The following is a 19,474-nucleotide window of genomic DNA, read 5'->3' on the forward strand; positions in this document are numbered from 1 at the left end:
TTTAAAGTACATATGGCGACGACAAAAGAAACTTCAATTTGTCAAAATGGTTTACGAAGAAATGTATGGTTCACGTTAGAGTCTTTTGAGGTGACTCATCTTGTGGTCGTGTCAACATTTTATAGACTTTTCGAGTAAAAGGTTTCATTTTTATATTATTACGATTATTTTTTCGCTGATTTAGAAGTAAATTTTAATTATTTCAATACGTTTTTAAAGAGTGCATCACTATATTTGTTGTTAGGGCATGATTTCACTTGAAAAGTCAAAAGATGGCAGCTTCAAAAGTGACATCTAACCATTTAAAATTAAATCTTTTATTGAAAACATTATGTTTTGACATTTAAACAGATAAAAAGTGAAGTAGAAATTAGAACAAAATGAAAAGTAAATAATATTATTAAATATCAAAAGATGACATCTTAAAAAGCATAACGCAAATACAACCATTAAGAGACTTTAAACTGACATTATATTGTGGGACATGATATTTTGAATTATGGTTTTGTCTATAAAGTGCCAGTGACTGAAGAATGTTTAATTTATGGTATATTTATTATTATAAGTAATGTATATACATTTAAGCAATGTAAATACGTTAGTTAGCAATTAAAGAAACTTTGAAATTTTAAGTAGATTTATTATATTTTTGTCTGCTAATTTAATTTAATTTTTGTATTCATCTTCATGCAAATTTGATTGACTGACATTTATCAAGACAAGCCATTTGTTGTAACCGACTACGCCTTATTTTTGTTCCATCAAATATAATGTTAAAATTTAAGATAGACATTTAAGTAAGCATGAATATCTAAAAAACGGTAAACACCTCTTTTCTCATTCCAAAAGTGTTGAAAGTCAACCCTTCCCTATAATTAAGTTTTACAGTTTCAGAGGCAATCATCGTTCCAGAGCACATTAATGAGTACTACGGACATACTCCAATCAAAGATTTTATGCACGTTAAGGAAATTATATTATAAATCGAAATAAAAACAAACTCTGAAACGTCCCTCCCAGTGGAGCCAGTGGACTGTTAAGCCTAGTACATACTTGTGAACCATCTCTTGAACCCATACAAATTTCAGTTTTTGGTTCACCCGTGAACTTGCTCGTGAAGCTGAGTGGAGAACAAAGTGGAGAGTTTTCGTTCACGGGCAATTCACGTGCAAAATGTACGGGAACTGTTGGTGAAGCTTTGACATTTGGTTTCCGCATGTTCACAACGTGTACTCACAAGTGTGTACCAGTGAGCAATGTCAAAAGTTCACTTTCTCCACTGGCGAACGTTCATTTCACGTGGAAGTATGTACTAGGCTTTAGAAGGAACTCACCACACAATAAATAGTTGAATTTGTATATTTATTACTGAATTCGTTAAGATGGCATAAATTGATTTTAGATGAACACACCCAATGTCAAAAGCTTTAAAAAATTAAATTTCATTAAAAAACAGATTTTTTTTTCATATGGAACACGATTAAAATTTGTTTTTATTGTAAGTATAACTTCATGACATTTTAAAGAGTTTTGATGACATTTCTTTTACAATTTTATTAATTATTATCTTAAGCATCCTGCACATGAGCTTTGAACTGTGGTTGTTTGCATATTTTGGCTTTTCATTCTCACGAGCTTTATTTCTATTCGCAGACAGCTACGAATTTTCAATTTATAATTACACATTTCAACACACAAAACAAGAGTGGTATAAATTTGAGGTTAAGTTAAGCGCGAACAATTTATTCGTTGCAGTGTGGATGGTATCTGTAACGTGAATAGAGTTTTGACAGTTCGTAGCAACTACACGGCAATTCGTTACTAACGAATTGTTTTTTCAAAATTGTCTTGTTTTAGAGAACAAAATGCAAATTTTATTATCCTAACATAAGTGTCAATTGGTTTCTTATAATTTAACTGTTTAATAGAATTCACTAAACAGATAAATAGTTATACAGTGCATAAGGATTTATGTAGGCTCTATGCAACGTTGCGAAAATTCTCATTTATAAAATTCTGCTATACATTTTAGTTATACAATGTTTATGTCAAAAAAAGTACCGAAATGGAGCAATCTATTCCATTTATCTGTCTATCAAATCAGCTGTTTCTTATAACAAACAAAATATAGAAATGTGTGTTGTGCTTTTGTTGTGCAAAAATGGAATCGAAAACAAAAAGGTCCCCGAATTGGGATTCGACTGATAAAGTAAGTAATATCAGCGGTAAGAATGAAATCAATAAAACTCCTTACATTTCTTTTAGATACTCCTTCGACAGCTTATAGAAGACAAAATTCAAATTATAGAAAATAAAAATGTTGACACCAACACATCCCGCATAAAAAGAGACGCCTGGCTTGAAATAACTGATAGGTATGTACAAATATAGATAATCTTTGTTTTTACTAATTTGTTTGCAATGATTTTCAGTTTCAACAGTTTAAGCGCAACGATGAGGGAAACATCTCAAATTCAGGCTCAATGGCGAGGAACTAAAATGAAAGCCAAAGAAGTGATGTCGGCCTGTTGGTTTTAATTTTGTTTAATTTTATATCTGTGGGTATAAGAACATCCTGCAAATCAATTGCCAAGTTATGAAGAACTGCTAAGGCTATAATAATTGTTTTGGCATTTTCTAACGAGCACCTCATACTGATAACAAAATGCGAAATCTTTGCTTCTAGACGCTAAAACATCTTTCCACCGTGTTACGAATAGCTATATAAGCTATGTATATTGTATCTTATTTCAGAATCCGTTCGAGGATTCAAAACGGGAGTAAAGAGGATATTAGTATAAGGGTACCCACCATCCCCAAGCAGATGACCATTGAACTCCCCATCCTCAAATCGTTGTTTGATTCTGCTTTCCCTAAAAATTCGTGAGTCATGAGTGCTGCCTCTCCAGCGACAAACAATGTCATTAATTTTAAGGGATGCGTCGCACACTGCTTGCGTATTCAGCGAGTAGTACCCTTTTCTGTTAATATAGTACTGCCCTGATGGGCCACCTACTTTTGGGATCCTTATATGGGTACAGTCAATGGCCCCAAGCACCCTTGGAAACTCCCGTATTTGAGAGACCTTGTTCATAGTTCTTATCTGGTCCGAAGAAGAAGTTGGCATTTTAATGAACAAAGGTCTTTTGGTAGCTAATGCTCTTGCCACTCGCTTGCAAATTTGGCAAAGCGTAGGTTGGCTAAATCCGTGGATGTCTGCTCCATCGTCTTGAATCTTTAAACAAATCATAAAAGGTACGGATTTCCAATTGGTGTGAACATTTAGTATAAACTTACCTCGTTCCGTTTCCAATATCTTATTGCAGCCATTACTTGGATATATATTGGGATGTGGCCTCCTCTATTGTCGCTGCTCAGATCCGAACGGATAATTTCAATTATTTTTATGATATTCTTTTTTGAACATCTATATTTTTTTAAATTCTTCGTTTCTAAGGCTAATTGGGTTGAACCTTTTTTTATAAACTTTCCGACTTCTCGGAGTTGGTAAAACGCGATTAAAATTATTAAAATCGTTAATAAATGAGCTAAATTGGAAAGGCATTATTGTTTTCTTTTAAATTTAAATAATGGAGAGAAATCAAAATGACATTTACGAAATAATAACAACAATAATTTACTTATGTAGGCTCTATTCAACCTCAAAACGCGTTTAGCTTATTATTTATAAATAGCATTTTTGCGTTTAGAGGCATTATAGAGATTACATAACTTTATGTAGGCTCTATACAGCGTATTTAAATAAGACTGTAAATGTATTTTTGTTTGAAATTTAATTTTTGAAATGTGTAACATCACGTTTGTTTGTTCAATCGTTGTTCGTTCTCATGTACAAGACCCTTAACTACCAAATTGTTTTTCCAAAATTGTCTTGTTTTAGAAAACAAAATGCACATTTTATTATCCTAACATATGTTACAATTGGTTTCTTATAATTGAAATGTATTTTTGTTTGAAATTGACTTTTTGAAATGTGTAAAATAACCTTGTTCGCCCATTCGTTGTTCGCTCTCATGTGCAAGTCCGTTAAATCTACCAAAGAATCCAGAACTGCAGATTTGATCTTGAAGAGACTAATTTATTTTACCCAATGGATTGCAAAAACAGGGGAAACTTGATGTACATAAAAAATAAATTGATTTATTTTTCTCATGTAAACCCACAAAAAATTCATTATTTTGTTTGCCAATACATGATCAATTAAACTGATGGACTGTTCATTTCTCATTGTTTTGCGCGATGTTCATCAACAAAATTTTATTTCCAGACAAACATTAAACCATAAATATTTTTAACTTTTATTTAATTAAATTAATTTTAGTTTGACTTCTTTGTCACTTAACATTGATAAAATATAAGAACACCTTTCGGTGTGGTGTTTTTCTTAACCATATTGTGTATCTAGCTTAATTATTCAACACACTACTTGCTGAACGCTTTCATTTTGTTACATTCGTCAGCGGCATCAGTATTCTTTTTCTCGCCTACTCATACAAACGTTGTTGTACAATTCAAAGCCAACTGCACAAAGCAGAAATTCTCTAATTTTTCACCATTTTTCTTTTTGGACAATTGGAAGGAATTATTGACGTTTGTGGTCGTGGTGTCCCCCGAATCCGAAGTCGAGTTGAATTAAGTGCTTGTAATCTCTAATTTCCTAGTTTATGGAAGTAAATAGTTTTATAAATAATTTGGCAAAATAATAAAAACTGCAATTCCAACGATTTGATAGAAAAACAACAAACATTTCCCTGAAAAAATCCATTCAATTGTGATTTGTGAGTTTCTATTGATTCGATGTTCACATGTATGCCTATAGATATGTGCATAATCGAGCTCGAAGTTCGTTCTATCAAAATGGCAAATGGTTAATGTTTTTTTTTGTTTTCAGAATTCCCGCTTTAATATTTTGTTGAAGAAGCAACCCCCAGTCCCAGCGCCAGCAGTCATGTCGACAGTGCCTTTGCCGGTATTCAAATCTAAAGCTAGGAGATGTGTTCTAAAGTGCCCAGAAATTACACACACTTATGGGTTTCCAAAGGATGAGATTGGGTGAGTAAAAGCACTGGAAATTTTGTGGGTTAGGTGAATTTTTATGATTTTTAAGTGAGAGTGGGTTAAACCCGGGTCGGGATCGGAAATGAGATAAGGCAGACTAAATATGAAACACAAAACCAAGTGTCTTCTATTAATTAAAAATGTATAGACGCCGGGTGGTGGTGTGTTTATTATTTTTGAAGTTCTAGAGCAAACCTTCTGGACAGTATGTGTTGTCGTCGTGTTTAAGTTTACAGATCTTGGACAGTTCATGCGCTGTTTTGTTTGTCAAGTCTTGCTGTCATAATACTTGAATGCACATACTGGTTTTAAATTAGATTATAGAGGCTGGTTCTTGGATTCAACAGTGACACAATGTCATTGCCATGGCCTCTTTTACTGGTTCATTCAGAAGCTTTAAAAACTTGCTTAAATTCTTCTTTAGTGAGAAGAAAAACGCTTTAAACATATCTTATTGATTAAGTTCTTGAACGTTCGTTTTAAAGTAATTTGGTTGACATTTCAGTTGTTTTGTAGGTTGCTAGCCGATTAAATTCCAATTTGTATCTAAAAAAAGAACTGTCTGTGATACAAATTAACAAAGCGGAGAAGATGGTGATGCTTGTATTTTATTCGCGTTCTTTGCTTTCCATGTGCGATATTCTGCTAAAATGCTGATGGTGCCTTCTTGTGTTTGTGTGGCAATCAACTTGAAACAATGCCTCTGTACTTCTTAGATGCAACTTTTTGTTGTTTGTTTTCATGACATTTCATGAACCCAAGTGCATTCTGCCATCACCTGGTCTATTCCCCTGCTGTGAGGATTGCTAATTTGTCTCTCGAAAACAGCATTCGCGTTATCAATTTCGTCCGTTGATGGAAATTTGAATATCTTTCTCTTTTTTTTCTGCTATGGAGCTTTCAAAGTTGAAGCTTTTCCTAAAAGTTTTGTCGATTGTTGTTTTCTGCTTACTATTTAGCGTTTTACGAGGGTGGATTGAAAAGTTTCCGGCCTGACCAAGAAAAACAACGATTTTAAGAATTTTTTTTTTTATTTCTCAACATAATCTCCTCCAAGGCTGATACATTTCTCATAGCGGTGTTCTAGTCTAGTAATGCCATCTCTATAGAATGATTCATCAAGCTCCTCAAAATACCCATTTACAGTTTCGATTACTTCTTCATTGTCCGCAAATCTCTTACCACCAAGCCATTTTTTGAGATTAGGAAACAGATAATAGTCACTCGGGGCTAGGTCTGGAGAGTAGGGAGGATGCGGCATCAATTCAAATTTCAGATCGTTGATTTTAGCCATCGCAATTTTTGGTCGGCTGTTAGCAAACGCGGCACCCATCTTGCGCAGAGCTTTTGCATATGCAAATGTTGGCGCAAAATATTTTGCACACGATCATTTGACATCTTACAGGTCTTAGCTATCTCATGCACTTTTAATCTGCGGTCTTCCAGCACTATTTGATGGATTTTTTCGATCATATCTGGAGTTGTGCCCTCATCAGGGCGTCCTGAGCGAGACTCATCAGAGGTGCTCACACGATCCTTTTTAAACTCGGAAACCCACTGCTTAATGGTTGAATATGATGGGCAGGATGTCCCCAGTGTTGAGTCCATCTCTTCTTTGATTTCCTTCGGCTTTAACCCCTTCAAATAGAAACTAACATGGCGATCGGGCGGAAACTATAGCTACAAGCTATCTAAAGATGGTACTATAGAACGCCACCTCAAGGTAGGGCTAGTGGCGCCATCTCTTGGTCAGGCCGGAAACTTTTCAATCCACCCTCGTATTCTTAAAAATAAGGTTACAGCTACACAATTATAAAAGCGATTGTTTTTTAAAGTACTATAAGTTTAAGAGTTAGCGTATGGGTACCATACGGAATTCAAACAGTGCATTTTAGATTTTTTTAGGTTTTTTTTCTACAAATCTCCACGTCTCTAAGTAATAACAACTCCTTACTAAATCTTGATAACAGATCACTAAAAGACAATATTCGCAACCAAAATGGAAATGCTTCAGTTGTATGATTGCCTGGTGCTAAATGGATGCACGAAAGTTGATGACGATGGTAACTTTGCTTATTACGGTGGACAATAACAATTGGGTCAACTTAATTACTAAATTCGAGGTACAGCACCAAAACTTTTCTGACCACATGCCCATTACCGTCGTTTGGACCGGACAAAAATCCAATCAAGAAAAAATTCTGAAACTTATCCCTAGATTGAAATGGAAGCAGGAGCATGTAGAAAAATACAAACAAAACTTACTAACGCTAACTATCAACGGAAGAAGTTAACTATGATTCAACTGAATTACTATCAAACCAACTTGTGCGTTACATTAGAGACTCCGCATTATCTATGGCACTAAATGGAATCTTGAAGTTCAAACAAAAGTGGTTTGACTATGAATGCATGAAAAGTAGTAACTGCCAAGTTTTAAGAAAATCGTACGTTGAAGCAAACTCACGTACAAAGAAATGTGTTTAAAAAATAAAAGTGAATATGAAAATAATCAAGCATGTAACCTTGGTCCAACTAAAAGTTCTAAAGAATTCCGGACGATTACAAAAGAGATAAATGGATCCAACTTTGCAATGGGCATTGGACTTTCTGCTGAAGACCTATCAGTGCACTTCAAAAATCTCCTTTACGGCAAATCATTATTAAACTACCACTTTGCGTAACCTTTGGTAACCAACGATTGCTTGAAGAAGGAAATCTCAGATTCTAAAATATATGCTGTTATTCACAGAGCGTAAAATGGAAAAGCCCCGGGCGAAGATGGAATTCCATACGAATTTAATTAATTTGTTAGACTTAATTTTTGTATGTAATGACTTTCTTAATTCAATAATCTCAATTGTTCCCTTTTCTTTACTTAATGAATCTCTTCACCATAAGGAACTATTTATTGAATTTAAATTGTATACGTATTTATCACATGAATCAATGCAATGTTCTAGTTTCTTTAACTTTAAAAAGGCAAACTTAACAATTTTCTTGACAATTTTGATTGGTCAATTAATTTTGTCAATTTGAATCTTGAACAAAAGTATTCGCATTCCTTCACAAGTGTTATACAATGAATATTGAGACTAACATTAAGACGTGAAAAAAAATACGTCAGGCTACCCAAAGCAAATGATATTTGGGGACACTGAAGCATCAGACACATCATCAATACTTTGTCTATTTGCTGAGTTTTTTCATTCCTTTTATTCAATTTTTAGAAATTACAGTTATAGTACACTCTTGGATAATTCAACCTGTAGCGTTGATATCGGAGGATTACAACTCAGTTTAGAGGAAATATATTCAGGACTCTAGTCTATAAAGCCCAAAACTATACCTGGAGATGATGGTATACCCGCTTTTTTCTTAAAAAATTGTGCTAAGTCCCTATGCTATCCTTTGTACTGCATATTTAATCAATCTCTATCTCAAGGTATATTTCTAAGTGACCTAAAAAAAAATTGAGAACTATCGTGGTATTTCCAAGTTGTCTGCCATCCCTAAATTGTTTGAGAGCCTGGTAAAAAATAAATTGGAATTCATAACCCGAGAGCATATTTCTGACCGACAACATAGCTTTTTCTCCGGTCGTTCTACAATAACTAATTTAGCTCTTTTCTCAAATTATGTGTTAAATACGTTTGAAAGTAAGAATCAAGTATATGCGATATATATCGATTTCAGTAAAGCTTTTGATTCGGTGGATCATTCCACTTTAATACAAAAATTAAAACTTTATGGTTTACATTCTACTCTTCTTGATTGGATGTCATCTTATCTAATGGGCAGATCTCAAAAAGTCATAATAAATAACACTTTTTCGAGATCTATTCAATGCAGCTCAGGTGTTCCTCAAGGAAGTCATTTGGGTCCACTCCTCTTTAATATTTTTATAAATGATATAACTACAGTGATAAAATATTCTCAATATCTCCTTTACGCTGATGATTTGAAATTCTTATTAAAAATCAATTGCCTCCATGATTGCAAGCTGCTACAGGACGACCTTAACCATGTCTCCGAATGGTGTAAACTAAATTGTTTAAAATTAAATATAAAAAAATGCAATGCTATCTCCTTCTTTAGGACCTATATCCACATTAGCTTTAACTACACGATCGATTCGAATGTATTATCTTGTGTAGAAAACATAAAAGATTTAGGTGTTGTATTGGACAAAAATTATTCCTTTAAAAGTCACATGAATTATGTAATTGGAAGAGCTAACTCAACTGTAGGATTTATAAAACGTAATTGTGTTGATTTCAGTAATCCTAACGCATTACTATGCCTATATATATCTCTTGTGAGATCTATATTGGAATATGCAGATGTCATTTGGAATCCGTGTTTTAAGACCTGCTCTGATCGTACCCTCATACGAATTTTCTCAAAAGCGAACTGATAGATTTTTATTAAGACACCTTTTCCAAATTCTCAGATTTATGTTTATACTTTTTATTGAATGAATATTGTGTTTTTATTTTTTACAGGCGAAGTGTTTGGCTAAAGCAACTAGGATTAAAAGATGTTATGAAAACAGCAGCCGTATGTGACAAGCATTTCTCAGCTCAAATGAAAACGCCTGGTATTAGTAATAAAAAATTAACGGCCTGGGCTATTCCCGATATCAATTTACCCACACAAATATTGGAAGAAGAAGTCGAGGAGGAAGAAGAAGACGAAGATGTTTGCTCTGATGAATATTTATTAGCAGATGATGAAGGTAGACGAATCAACGAAAGTATACTAAATGGATTCGCAAAAGAGAGTGAAATTGTTGATGAAAAAAATGACGATAAAACTACTAAAAATGACACAAATCATCGGGTAATAAATACGACTTTAATTTTGTTGTAATAATAGTTTTAAAATTTAAGTTTTGTTTTGCTTGACAGAACGAATCTATAATAAACAGTGATCCACTTGATTTCGAAGATATGATTGACTCACAAAACAATAATAGTAAGAGTGATAAGGGTGTTTCTGTGGAAGATGGAGAGGTGAGTTTTATATTTTTCCTTTCCTTTCATTATAATATAAATATTTTATTTATGAAAATTTGTCATCTAAGTATATTTTTTTATTTTAAATAATATTCTAGTTTGAAGAAATCTTTGGGGAACAAGCTTTAGACGAGTTAATTCATTCGTCCACATCTAGTCCCATAATGGAAAATGGAATAGATGTTTCTGATGAAGATGTAAGTATGAGTAAAATTTTAAGCTCCGTATGTTTTCCTAAGCCATTAAAGTGCACTAAAATTATAATTAAATTGAAGAAAAGGTTGATAAAGAATCTTTTCTTTTAAGCTTTGCTTTTTTGTAAGATGAAATATGGTTTGCTAAAAGAATAATTGTCTTGGCTGAAAGAAAGGAAATGTAATTTTTTATATAGTCAATCTGATATTAAATCTCTTTGCTTAGTCTCTACAAACTTTCTAGCAGCCCTTCACTGTCGATCATCTTCTGGTAGTAAAAAAAAAGTAGATATTTACTTCGAATAAAATTCAGACAAAGTTTATTTTTGGTAGAGCTTATTGAGCAGTGGATGATTTAGCAAAAAACGATTTCAAATCATATCTTTCGGTGGCTACCTAAAGTATTTTTCACTAATATTTCCTCATGCGAGGAGTTGAAAAATCCTCTAAGAGTAATTCTTGACATGAAAAGTGCTTTCTGAAATTAGCCGTTCGGATTCGGGTATAAACTGTAGGTCCCCTCTATTCCTAAAAACACTCGCAGACAGGAATAATTTTAAGTTGTAAGTCACAACGCCCTAGTTCTCAACAGATTGTTGCGCCACCTAACTTAACTTAATAACGGGCAGGTGCAGGCGACATAAGGTTTTTGAAAGTAAGGTAAGTATCTAGTATCTGATTGGCCAGCTGCCAAAAATTGCCTTCCAATTAAGGCAACTTTATTGGAAAGTTAGTCAAGAAAAATCTCCCAAACTATTAAGTCAAGTGGACTTATGTCACAATGACAATTATTGATGATGTTTTTTGATTGAACTGAAAGCTTAACTTTATTACTCCATGAATTATTTATTTTCTGTACAATTCTGTTTAATCTTTTGTGTAAAAGGGTTCCTTGTCAAATTGGAAGATAAATAAGTAATATTTCTCTACAATACAAAATACAAATCGTGATGGATTTGTAGCTTGCCTGAGGAGTGTTTCGTCATACGATAATGTTTCTGATAGTTTTTGTGCAATGAACTGAAGGTAGAGGTTAGTGAAGTAAAATTCCAATTTTGAAGATTATGACAGTTGAAAAACTTACTAGTTGCCTTGATCAAAATGTACGTTAAGAGAATGCAGTTGACTGCAAATGAAGTCCCTTATGTTGTCTGAACCTGCCCAACGTAACAAACTTAATTTTTTCATCAAGGTAGAGGTTAGAAGGCTGACTTTTTCTGTGGTATCTATTCTCAAATACCCTTGTTTTTTTTTTAAGATAATGTTTATAACCTATTTTGTAGTGCCCTTAAATACTTTTAAAAAAGGAGCTCTATCCCTAAATTCAGCCGTGTCTTAATTTGTTGAAAATAAGGCCAAGGTTTAAAAAGGATGGCGAGAACATTGAGGATGACCCTCGTAGAGTTTCCCGATTGTTTCTACGAAAGCAAATGTAAGAACACTCGAGAACTAATAAATTATTTTCGAACGAATTCAAAATTTGAAGCAGAGAATCCCAACTTTTCAATTACTACAATACACTAGAGTCTTAATGACTGCCTTAACCTGTAAAATAAGAGTACAAGTGGCGCCAAGAATACTCGCCGGTCCACAAACAAAATTTCGGACAGCTTGCTCTAGAGAGTTATTTTGATCTCTTTGGTGAAAATCCCTTCCCAACTCTTAATCGAATTGTTAATGGGGATTCATTATTATGTAGTAGCATAAGAAGGGTACAGAACTCCCCCCCACCATAAAGTCACTCTTTGTGCCGTGAATCTCATGACGAGATTTTTTTTTGGACATAAAGGAAATTTTGCTGATCGAATACAAACAAACGCTACATTCTTTTCACCCAATTTGCATAATTTTAGGAAGGAATTAAGGGAATGAAAAGGGGTAAACTGACGCAACTAACTGTGTCTTTTTCACGACAACGATCTTAGCCCTAAGTGATTATTCCCTGATTTGATTTTCCTATAATGAAGAGCTTAAGGAAAACTACTTTTAAGAGAGGATAGAAAAATTGATCTCAAGATGTAAAATGAGTTTTCTAGTTTTCTTCATGCCCAAACTGAGAATATTTTGAACTCCCCTCGATCCCAAATGATTGTTTTAGAAGTTTTATGGACTAAATAGAAACAATTCCTCATCTTCTGTGTACTTGCTCTACTCTAGGCTAAAAAAGTAGGATTCAACAAAAGGCATTCTAGTATCAAAATAAATCTTTAAGTTTGTCTTATTCTTTGACTGCCGATTGAATCTAAGGCGCCAGTTATAGCTACCATTGAAATCGATTCAGGAAAATTTTTGAATCAATATTTTACTATGTTTCCCATTGATTAGAAATGAAAATTATATACTAATTGGAAATCACCCAAACAATTTTTTTTGAAGAAAAAAAGTGTAATTGCGCATTTGTTTTTCTCTGAAAAAGTTTTTTTTCCTATTTTCCAGACGGAAATTCAATTTCCTGAACAGCTGACACTTTTATGTTCAAAAGTGAAACGAATCGTTCCGCTGATTTGTGTTCTAATTTCACACAATTCCAATGACAGATTTCTGTCAGTAAACATTTTTCGGTGGGTTTCAATCAGGACATTTCAATGACAGACATTTTGAATGAAAAGACCTGTCAAGGAAATTCCAATGTTTGTTTTCAATGATGAAAACCATTGGTCGCATTCACAAAGCTAGCGGCTACGCAGTCAAAATTCAACTAGCGTTGTGAATGCAAAACTGCACTACAAAGCTAGTCAATTTGGAACTGTCATATTATTGACAATTGCAAATATATAACATAAAAACATTTTTGATTTGATAACTTTAAATTATCTTTCGTGTTTTTAAATTCAATAAAATCAAATCTAAGACACAATTTTAATGATTTATATTACTATTTAAATACTGAACGATTTATTTCATTTTGAATTCGTGTGGTTTACCGAGCAGCTGATTGTGAAACGTCAAAATCATTCTCCACTAACTTTGTACCTGAATTTTGTTCAACTACTTTTGTAGTTAGATTTAGCCAATCAGAATCCCTTGGCTACGTAACGTGGCTCGAAAGGCAATGCGATTGGATTTTGCACGAGTGCACTGCACATGTCATGGAGTTCTGATTGGCGCTACGTTGTCTCTCTGATGAAAAGAGATTTAATTTGGAAGGTCCAGACGGATACAATTTCTACTTTCACGATCTTCGCAAGGAGGAACACCAGTTGGATCGCCTTCATTGTCGGATGGAGTTGTGATGGTGTGGGGAGCCATCTCCTACTTTGGTACGTGCGACTTACAGTTTTTCACAGCAAATATGAATGGAAGTATATACAAAAACGTACTTGAAAATGCTGTCTTAACGACATGGATTGAGGGACAATCGCGGCCATTGAATTTAAAAGTTTAATTCAATGGCCGCCTTACTCAACTGACATTAATATAATAGAAAACGTGTGGGGGTTGCTTGCTCGTAAAGTTTATGAGTCTGGGAAACAATATTCCAACAAACCAGAACTAATCGAAGGCATTAAACGCTCTTGGTCATCCATTTCCTTGGATTATATTGAAAAATTGTACGAGTCGCGTCCCAATCCAATCTATGAGGTCATTGTCAACAAGAGAGGATCTACACACTATTAAATTTACTTAACAATGTTTTAATTACTGAATGCATAAGTTAAGAAATAAGTTCTAAGCTTAAAAGCTTCAAAAAAAAAAAATAAAAAAGTGATATGTGCTAACCTGATGACTCAAATTGAATTGTAATTTTTTGTGTTATTTTCTAAAAAAAATTAAAACAATATTTATAACGGAAACCCAAAAATGTTTGTTTTATTTAACTAAAAATTGAATCGGCCATAAATAAAAAATAATATAAAAATCTTAGCTCATTTAGTTTGGTTGGAATCAGTTACGCTAGAGTGTGTGCTAAACTGATGACGTGCAGTGTATATAGAGGCTTTTATAAAAAGTGGAAGTCTATGTATACATTTTTGGCTCTTAAATTAGGGCCATTCCGAAATAGACTAAACTTTTATTTAAGATGTAAATACATCACTTGTTTTTTAAGATTCATAGGGCTTTTTTTTAAAATAAAACAAAAAAAATCAAGAGAATGAACTGAATTGTTAAGACAGTTTCATTCCTGGAGATTATTCGGCGACCAAATTTAACAAAGAAAATTGTCTTAGTGTTTGTTATAAAAAGTCCAAACAGGTTAAATCGAAACTCCGAGACGACTACTCGAATTCTTCATAACGATAACAAAGTCAATGGACCTTTGTAAGCAAATTCGAGATCTTTATGCAGAATCCTCCTCAGGTGGATCGTGAAATGCTGAGCTGTTGAGGTCAATGGCGATTTGTTGTTCTTAAATAGAGTCTAACACTTTTTAGTTACAACAGCAATATACTTGCTCTCGCAACTAGAAGTGTTGTTTAGTAAAATATAAGTTTCAAAACTTTTTTGCACAAACTTTCGCAAATGCTTTATTTCAATAATCGCAAAGTTTTGGCTAAGCAGCACTCACTGAGGAAATAAGTGTTTTATTATTTACCCACGTTATTTAAGTTTAAAGTTTAAGGTTATTTTTTTCCAGTGAGAATTATTTTCCAGTGTCAAAAAAACCTATGACTTAAAAGAAACCCCCCTGTTTATGATTCGAGGTTGCTAGGTTAGGTTAGGTTAAAGTGGCTGTTGGTTGGGAAGTCCAACACACTTAGATCAAAGTATGGTCCGTTGTGATACCACATGGATCAGTTGATCAGCTTAACTCGCCGAACCAATTGGAGCTCCGAAGCGTAGGAGACAAATAATATCAGAATTCTTTAGATCGCTGGTATCGTTGAGGTAATAGTCTCCAAGGTGGATTCTACGGCTTTGTGATAAGGCAGGGCATGTGCACAGAAGATAAGAGATTGTCTCCTCCTCCTCCTTGTCCATGCAACTTCTACAAAAATTATTTGCAGGGGCTCCAATTCGAATAACATGCCTTTCTATTAAGCAGTGTCCAGTCAGGACACCTATAACGTAGCTAATGTGCAATCTATTCAGAGAGATTAATTGTTTTGAGCGCCTGGCGCTAAGGTTGCTAGGGACATATGCATAACTTTAATGATACTATGTATTTTAGGAATCACTATTTCTCTCTCCCCTCTCCACTTTTCTGTTTTTTCTTTAGCTCCAACAAAAGAAAATAAGTACTTGATCAAAATATTTTTCTATTATAGACTATTTCAGTTTCACAAGATCCCGTGGAAATAAATAGCACTTTCAAGAGGAAACTTATTGCATGCGTAAGAAGGCGGCGTATATTGTACGACCCTGCTCATTTGCATTTTGGTAATATTGAAAAAAAGAATCGAGCTTGGGAGAGAATAGGAAAAAATCTTAGATTAAAAGGTAGTTCAGACAAATTAGTTAACTTTCCCCTTATTTATTAATAAATTGTATTAAATGTTAATTTAGGTCCTGCTTGTCGTGAGTTGTGGCTTAATTTACGATATAATTACCAAAATCATGCACGAAGTCTTCGAAATTGGCTGGCAGGTGAAAGTAATGAACGGGAAAGGCCAAGAATTCAATTTGAAAACGATCTTATATTTCTTTGGCGGTTCATAGCGGATAAGTAAGTTGTAGACTTTTTTTCTATAGAATTTTTGTTCATATTAATATAATTTATATTCTCTTAGAAGTACTTGTGATGACTTTGATGAAGTACCTCTTGCATCTTCCGAACCAATGGTTCATAACAATTCAGATGCCAATGAGCCAATAGAAATAGACGACGAAGAATCTCAACATTTTGTTGGCAATCTAATCGCGGCAGTTGAGTCGTATCCGGAAATATACGATACAAAACATGGCAATTATGGTGATGCTAAGAGAAGGAGTATCATTTGGGAAGCCATTTCCAATGAAATCAAAGAAAAATGTATGTAAAATGTTTGTGATATTTAATTGAAATTAAAAATTAGTATTTTTGTTTTTGTTTTAGCAACAAAATGTATGTTCTCTTGGATACAGCTTTGTTTGCGCTACGAATTTGAATTGATGCAAAGCAAAACCTCGTATCTGACGGTCAAAATGAAGTTTCTAGAAAAACACATCATAATGAAGTAATTTACAAACCTTTTCATTCTCATCGATCTTTTTTGATATTTTATTTCTTTTCTATTTTTCAAGTGATAAATCTCCCTTAAAACGCTCGATATGGCTAAAAGATGAATGGTGTGATCCACTTTATTCATGCAGCGAGCAACATTTGCTAATTGCAGCGATGATAACAAGCAAAAGAGTTCGACCCTACTTTGCCAACATAGACTGTCCCTTTGCAACGAATGACTTACTTAAGGTTCCATATTGGCATTTAATAGCTAAAGCAAGAGGTAGGTAAACAAAACAAAGCAGTTGAAAAGTAAACTTATTTTGTTTTACAATTTACAAAAATAGGTATAAAACCTTTGCAGTGTGAGATAACGTGGATTATTGTGCAGATGCTGTATTGTGAACTCTCTGAGTTTCGTCGCAATAATTGTCGTTTGCGTGACGAATGGGAATTAGAATCAATCATCACCAATCTACGGGACACCATTGTAAAGAACAGACCAAAGGGTCCTGAGCCAAAGAAGTCACTGCCATTGCCGGATAAAAGTAAACCCGTTGCCTCTTCGAATACTTTCGATGACATCGAAATGATAGAAGATGATGAATCACAGTTTGCGATTATGCCTTCGTCACCATCATCACCCCCGCCACCAGCAGCGCCAGTAGCAGCATCTGTACCAACACCACCTGCAGAACCTGCAGCGGCGCCACCACCTAAAAAGAATAATGAAGTCATATTTAAAATTCCGGGTAAAAATCCAGGCGACGAGGAGAGAGTTGTCCACTATGAACTTGATATTCCTTTGGCGGATTTACGCGAAAGTTTGGTCGTAGATATTAATTCAGTGCTGGAGAATGCACACCTTGTTATAATAACTCGATCTAAAATGGAATCGAAGATAAGTTTGTTTACATTGGAAAAGCGACATGAGCTTATTGGGGAGGTTATGGCCAGGCCGATCATTTTCAATGAACCCTGCAAGACCTCGAGGATTTCTCGGTTGTTTATGGGTGAAATCGCCAAGGATATTGGATATCCACGTAAATTCACATTAATTTAATTTAAAAACGAACCCTTTTTTAATCCTTCTTCCTATAACTTGGTTTGTCTTTTAGTTGAAGCGTGTTTAACATTCTGGGAGTTTATTACCGAAAAGTCACTATTTGTTGATTATGATCCTGCTTGGAAGAAAACTAAAGATTCCAAATGGATTCCAGCTCCATATCCAATATTTGATAAATTTCAAAAATATGTTGGTAAGTTAACATTTAACTCTTCTTTTCTTTTTAGTCTCAAATTAATTTACTTAAAATTGTATATTTTTAGAGTCGAAAAATTGGCCGGAGTATATTTCTGTTTTGGCAGATTTTATGCAAGAAATTGGAAATTTTCCACTCATCTATTCTGATTTGAAAATCAATTCAAGTTGGAATCGAAGACAGTGTTATGTTCGAGATATTGCTGAGGTTTGGGCTATTTTGGCAAGAAAGTTTGTCGTCTTAGGTATGTTAGTTGTTTTGAATTTTCTTCAGCCAAGACTTATACATCAACAAATTTTATATATAATTTCAGAAAACCACAAATTAATATGGGATAAATTTAAACAAATATTCCTGCTTTATATGTCCGAAATAGAATTGAGCATGTACAATCCCTGGCCACCATTTTGGGCGCCGGTGTTTGAAAAAATGAAATTTCTCTTCGATTACAAATATAATCCAAAGGATCCCATCTACTATGTTCTACGGTATAAGATCAACGAAGAAATAAGCCGGGTTCACCAAAATTCGGGTTCGAAATTGGGACAACTTGATGCAGTGACAAATGCAAAGATCATCTTCCGCTTGCTGAAGGAAAACGAATACTTGGAGGACTTCACGTGGGTCAATCGAGCTCGATTCATATCAAAAATGAAGTCCTTTCCGATGCTCTATGACATCAGTCATCCGTTGTTCGGAAATAAAGAAGCTAAGCTGGATGCATGGCAGGAGATGGCATTATTGTTCCATTGCACCGTGGGAGAGTGTCATTTGATATTCCAACATCTCATGAAGAGTTTCCTCATCTTCCGGGCCAGAGATCCCAATCAAGTGGCTCGAGTTAATGCTAAGTACTGGGAGAACATGACCTATATATATTCTTGTGCTGTTCCGAATGCAATTGATCCCAAATCCATACGAGGTCGTTCGTTTAGGTCGTCCTCGAATGGAAGCACAATTAAATTAGCCGAAGAATACCAAGCCGAGATCTCATTGGTCGATGCGAAGCCAAGGTTAATATTGAAAAATTTCGCTTCTGCAATCAATTCGCTGCCCGTACAATTGCAAACATCTGTGACGCAGCATTTAAAATATATTTTCTCGGAGTACACGCGTATTCAGAACGAAGAGATTATTGTTGATGTGTAATAAGTGGAGAGATGCTTTAACTTGTAGTTATGTAAAATTAAAATTAGATTTAGTAATGTTACTTATTATTAAAAATAAGTTTTACGTTTTTCGCATTTTAATGAAAATTAAAAAAAGACAATTTAAAATGTTTTGTTGATTTAACCTTCAAGATTACAAAGTTTTTATTGGGGATGACCTTTTTGTTTACAGTTAGTTGGGCTTTTAAAAGTCGAGTGTTCTACTTGTACTCGAAGTAAGGGTTTTTATTTAAAGTTATGAATCCGTCATTGAGATAGCTTTTTTTTTTATTATGTCTAAGTTTAAACGTCTTCTTTTTTTTAAGCAAAATGCTGGTTTTGAGATTCTTATAAATTATTTTACGTGCAGATAAACATATGAAGATGTATTATGTACATGAACATGCAATTCAGTTTTTATTTGTTATCATAATTTTAAGGATGTTTGGAAAAATCATTTCCTTTTAAGACGACAATCTTTTTTCTTAACACCGTCTAGTTTATAGTTTATTTTTCCTAAGAGCCTTAGCTCGAAAGTGAAATAAAGTTGAGGATTTTTCGATTTCAAAAAATATACTCTAGGTTTTCAACTCTAGAGTTTATCAACTTCTGTTTTTTTTCTACTTCCAAAAAATGAGAAAAGTGACAACCTAACTTTCTTGCAGATCTTGTTATTAATTCTCCATTAAAT

General features: G+C 34.0%; 1 protein-coding gene across 1 annotated transcript; it reads left to right on the forward strand.

The window, feature by feature from the left end:
- Window positions 1–4,507: 4,507 nt before the first annotated feature.
- Window positions 4,508–19,171, forward strand: LOC129947005 (uncharacterized). Its single transcript, XM_056057404.1, has 14 exons — window positions 4,508–4,799; window positions 4,913–5,073; window positions 9,585–9,921; window positions 9,990–10,094; window positions 10,196–10,294; window positions 15,499–15,670; window positions 15,737–15,896; window positions 15,961–16,202; window positions 16,266–16,386; window positions 16,454–16,656; window positions 16,721–17,416; window positions 17,492–17,632; window positions 17,703–17,879; window positions 17,949–19,171. The coding sequence occupies exons 2-14, from the start codon at window positions 4,970–4,972 to the stop codon at window positions 18,782–18,784; spliced, it is 3,393 nt and encodes a 1,130-aa protein (XP_055913379.1). The 5' UTR covers window positions 4,508–4,799; window positions 4,913–4,969; the 3' UTR covers window positions 18,785–19,171.
- The last annotated feature ends 303 nt before the right edge of the window (window positions 19,172–19,474 follow it).

Source organism: Eupeodes corollae, chromosome 2, assembly GCF_945859685.1.
Source record: "Eupeodes corollae chromosome 2, idEupCoro1.1, whole genome shotgun sequence".
Taxonomy (NCBI): Eukaryota; Metazoa; Arthropoda; class Insecta; order Diptera; family Syrphidae; genus Eupeodes; species Eupeodes corollae.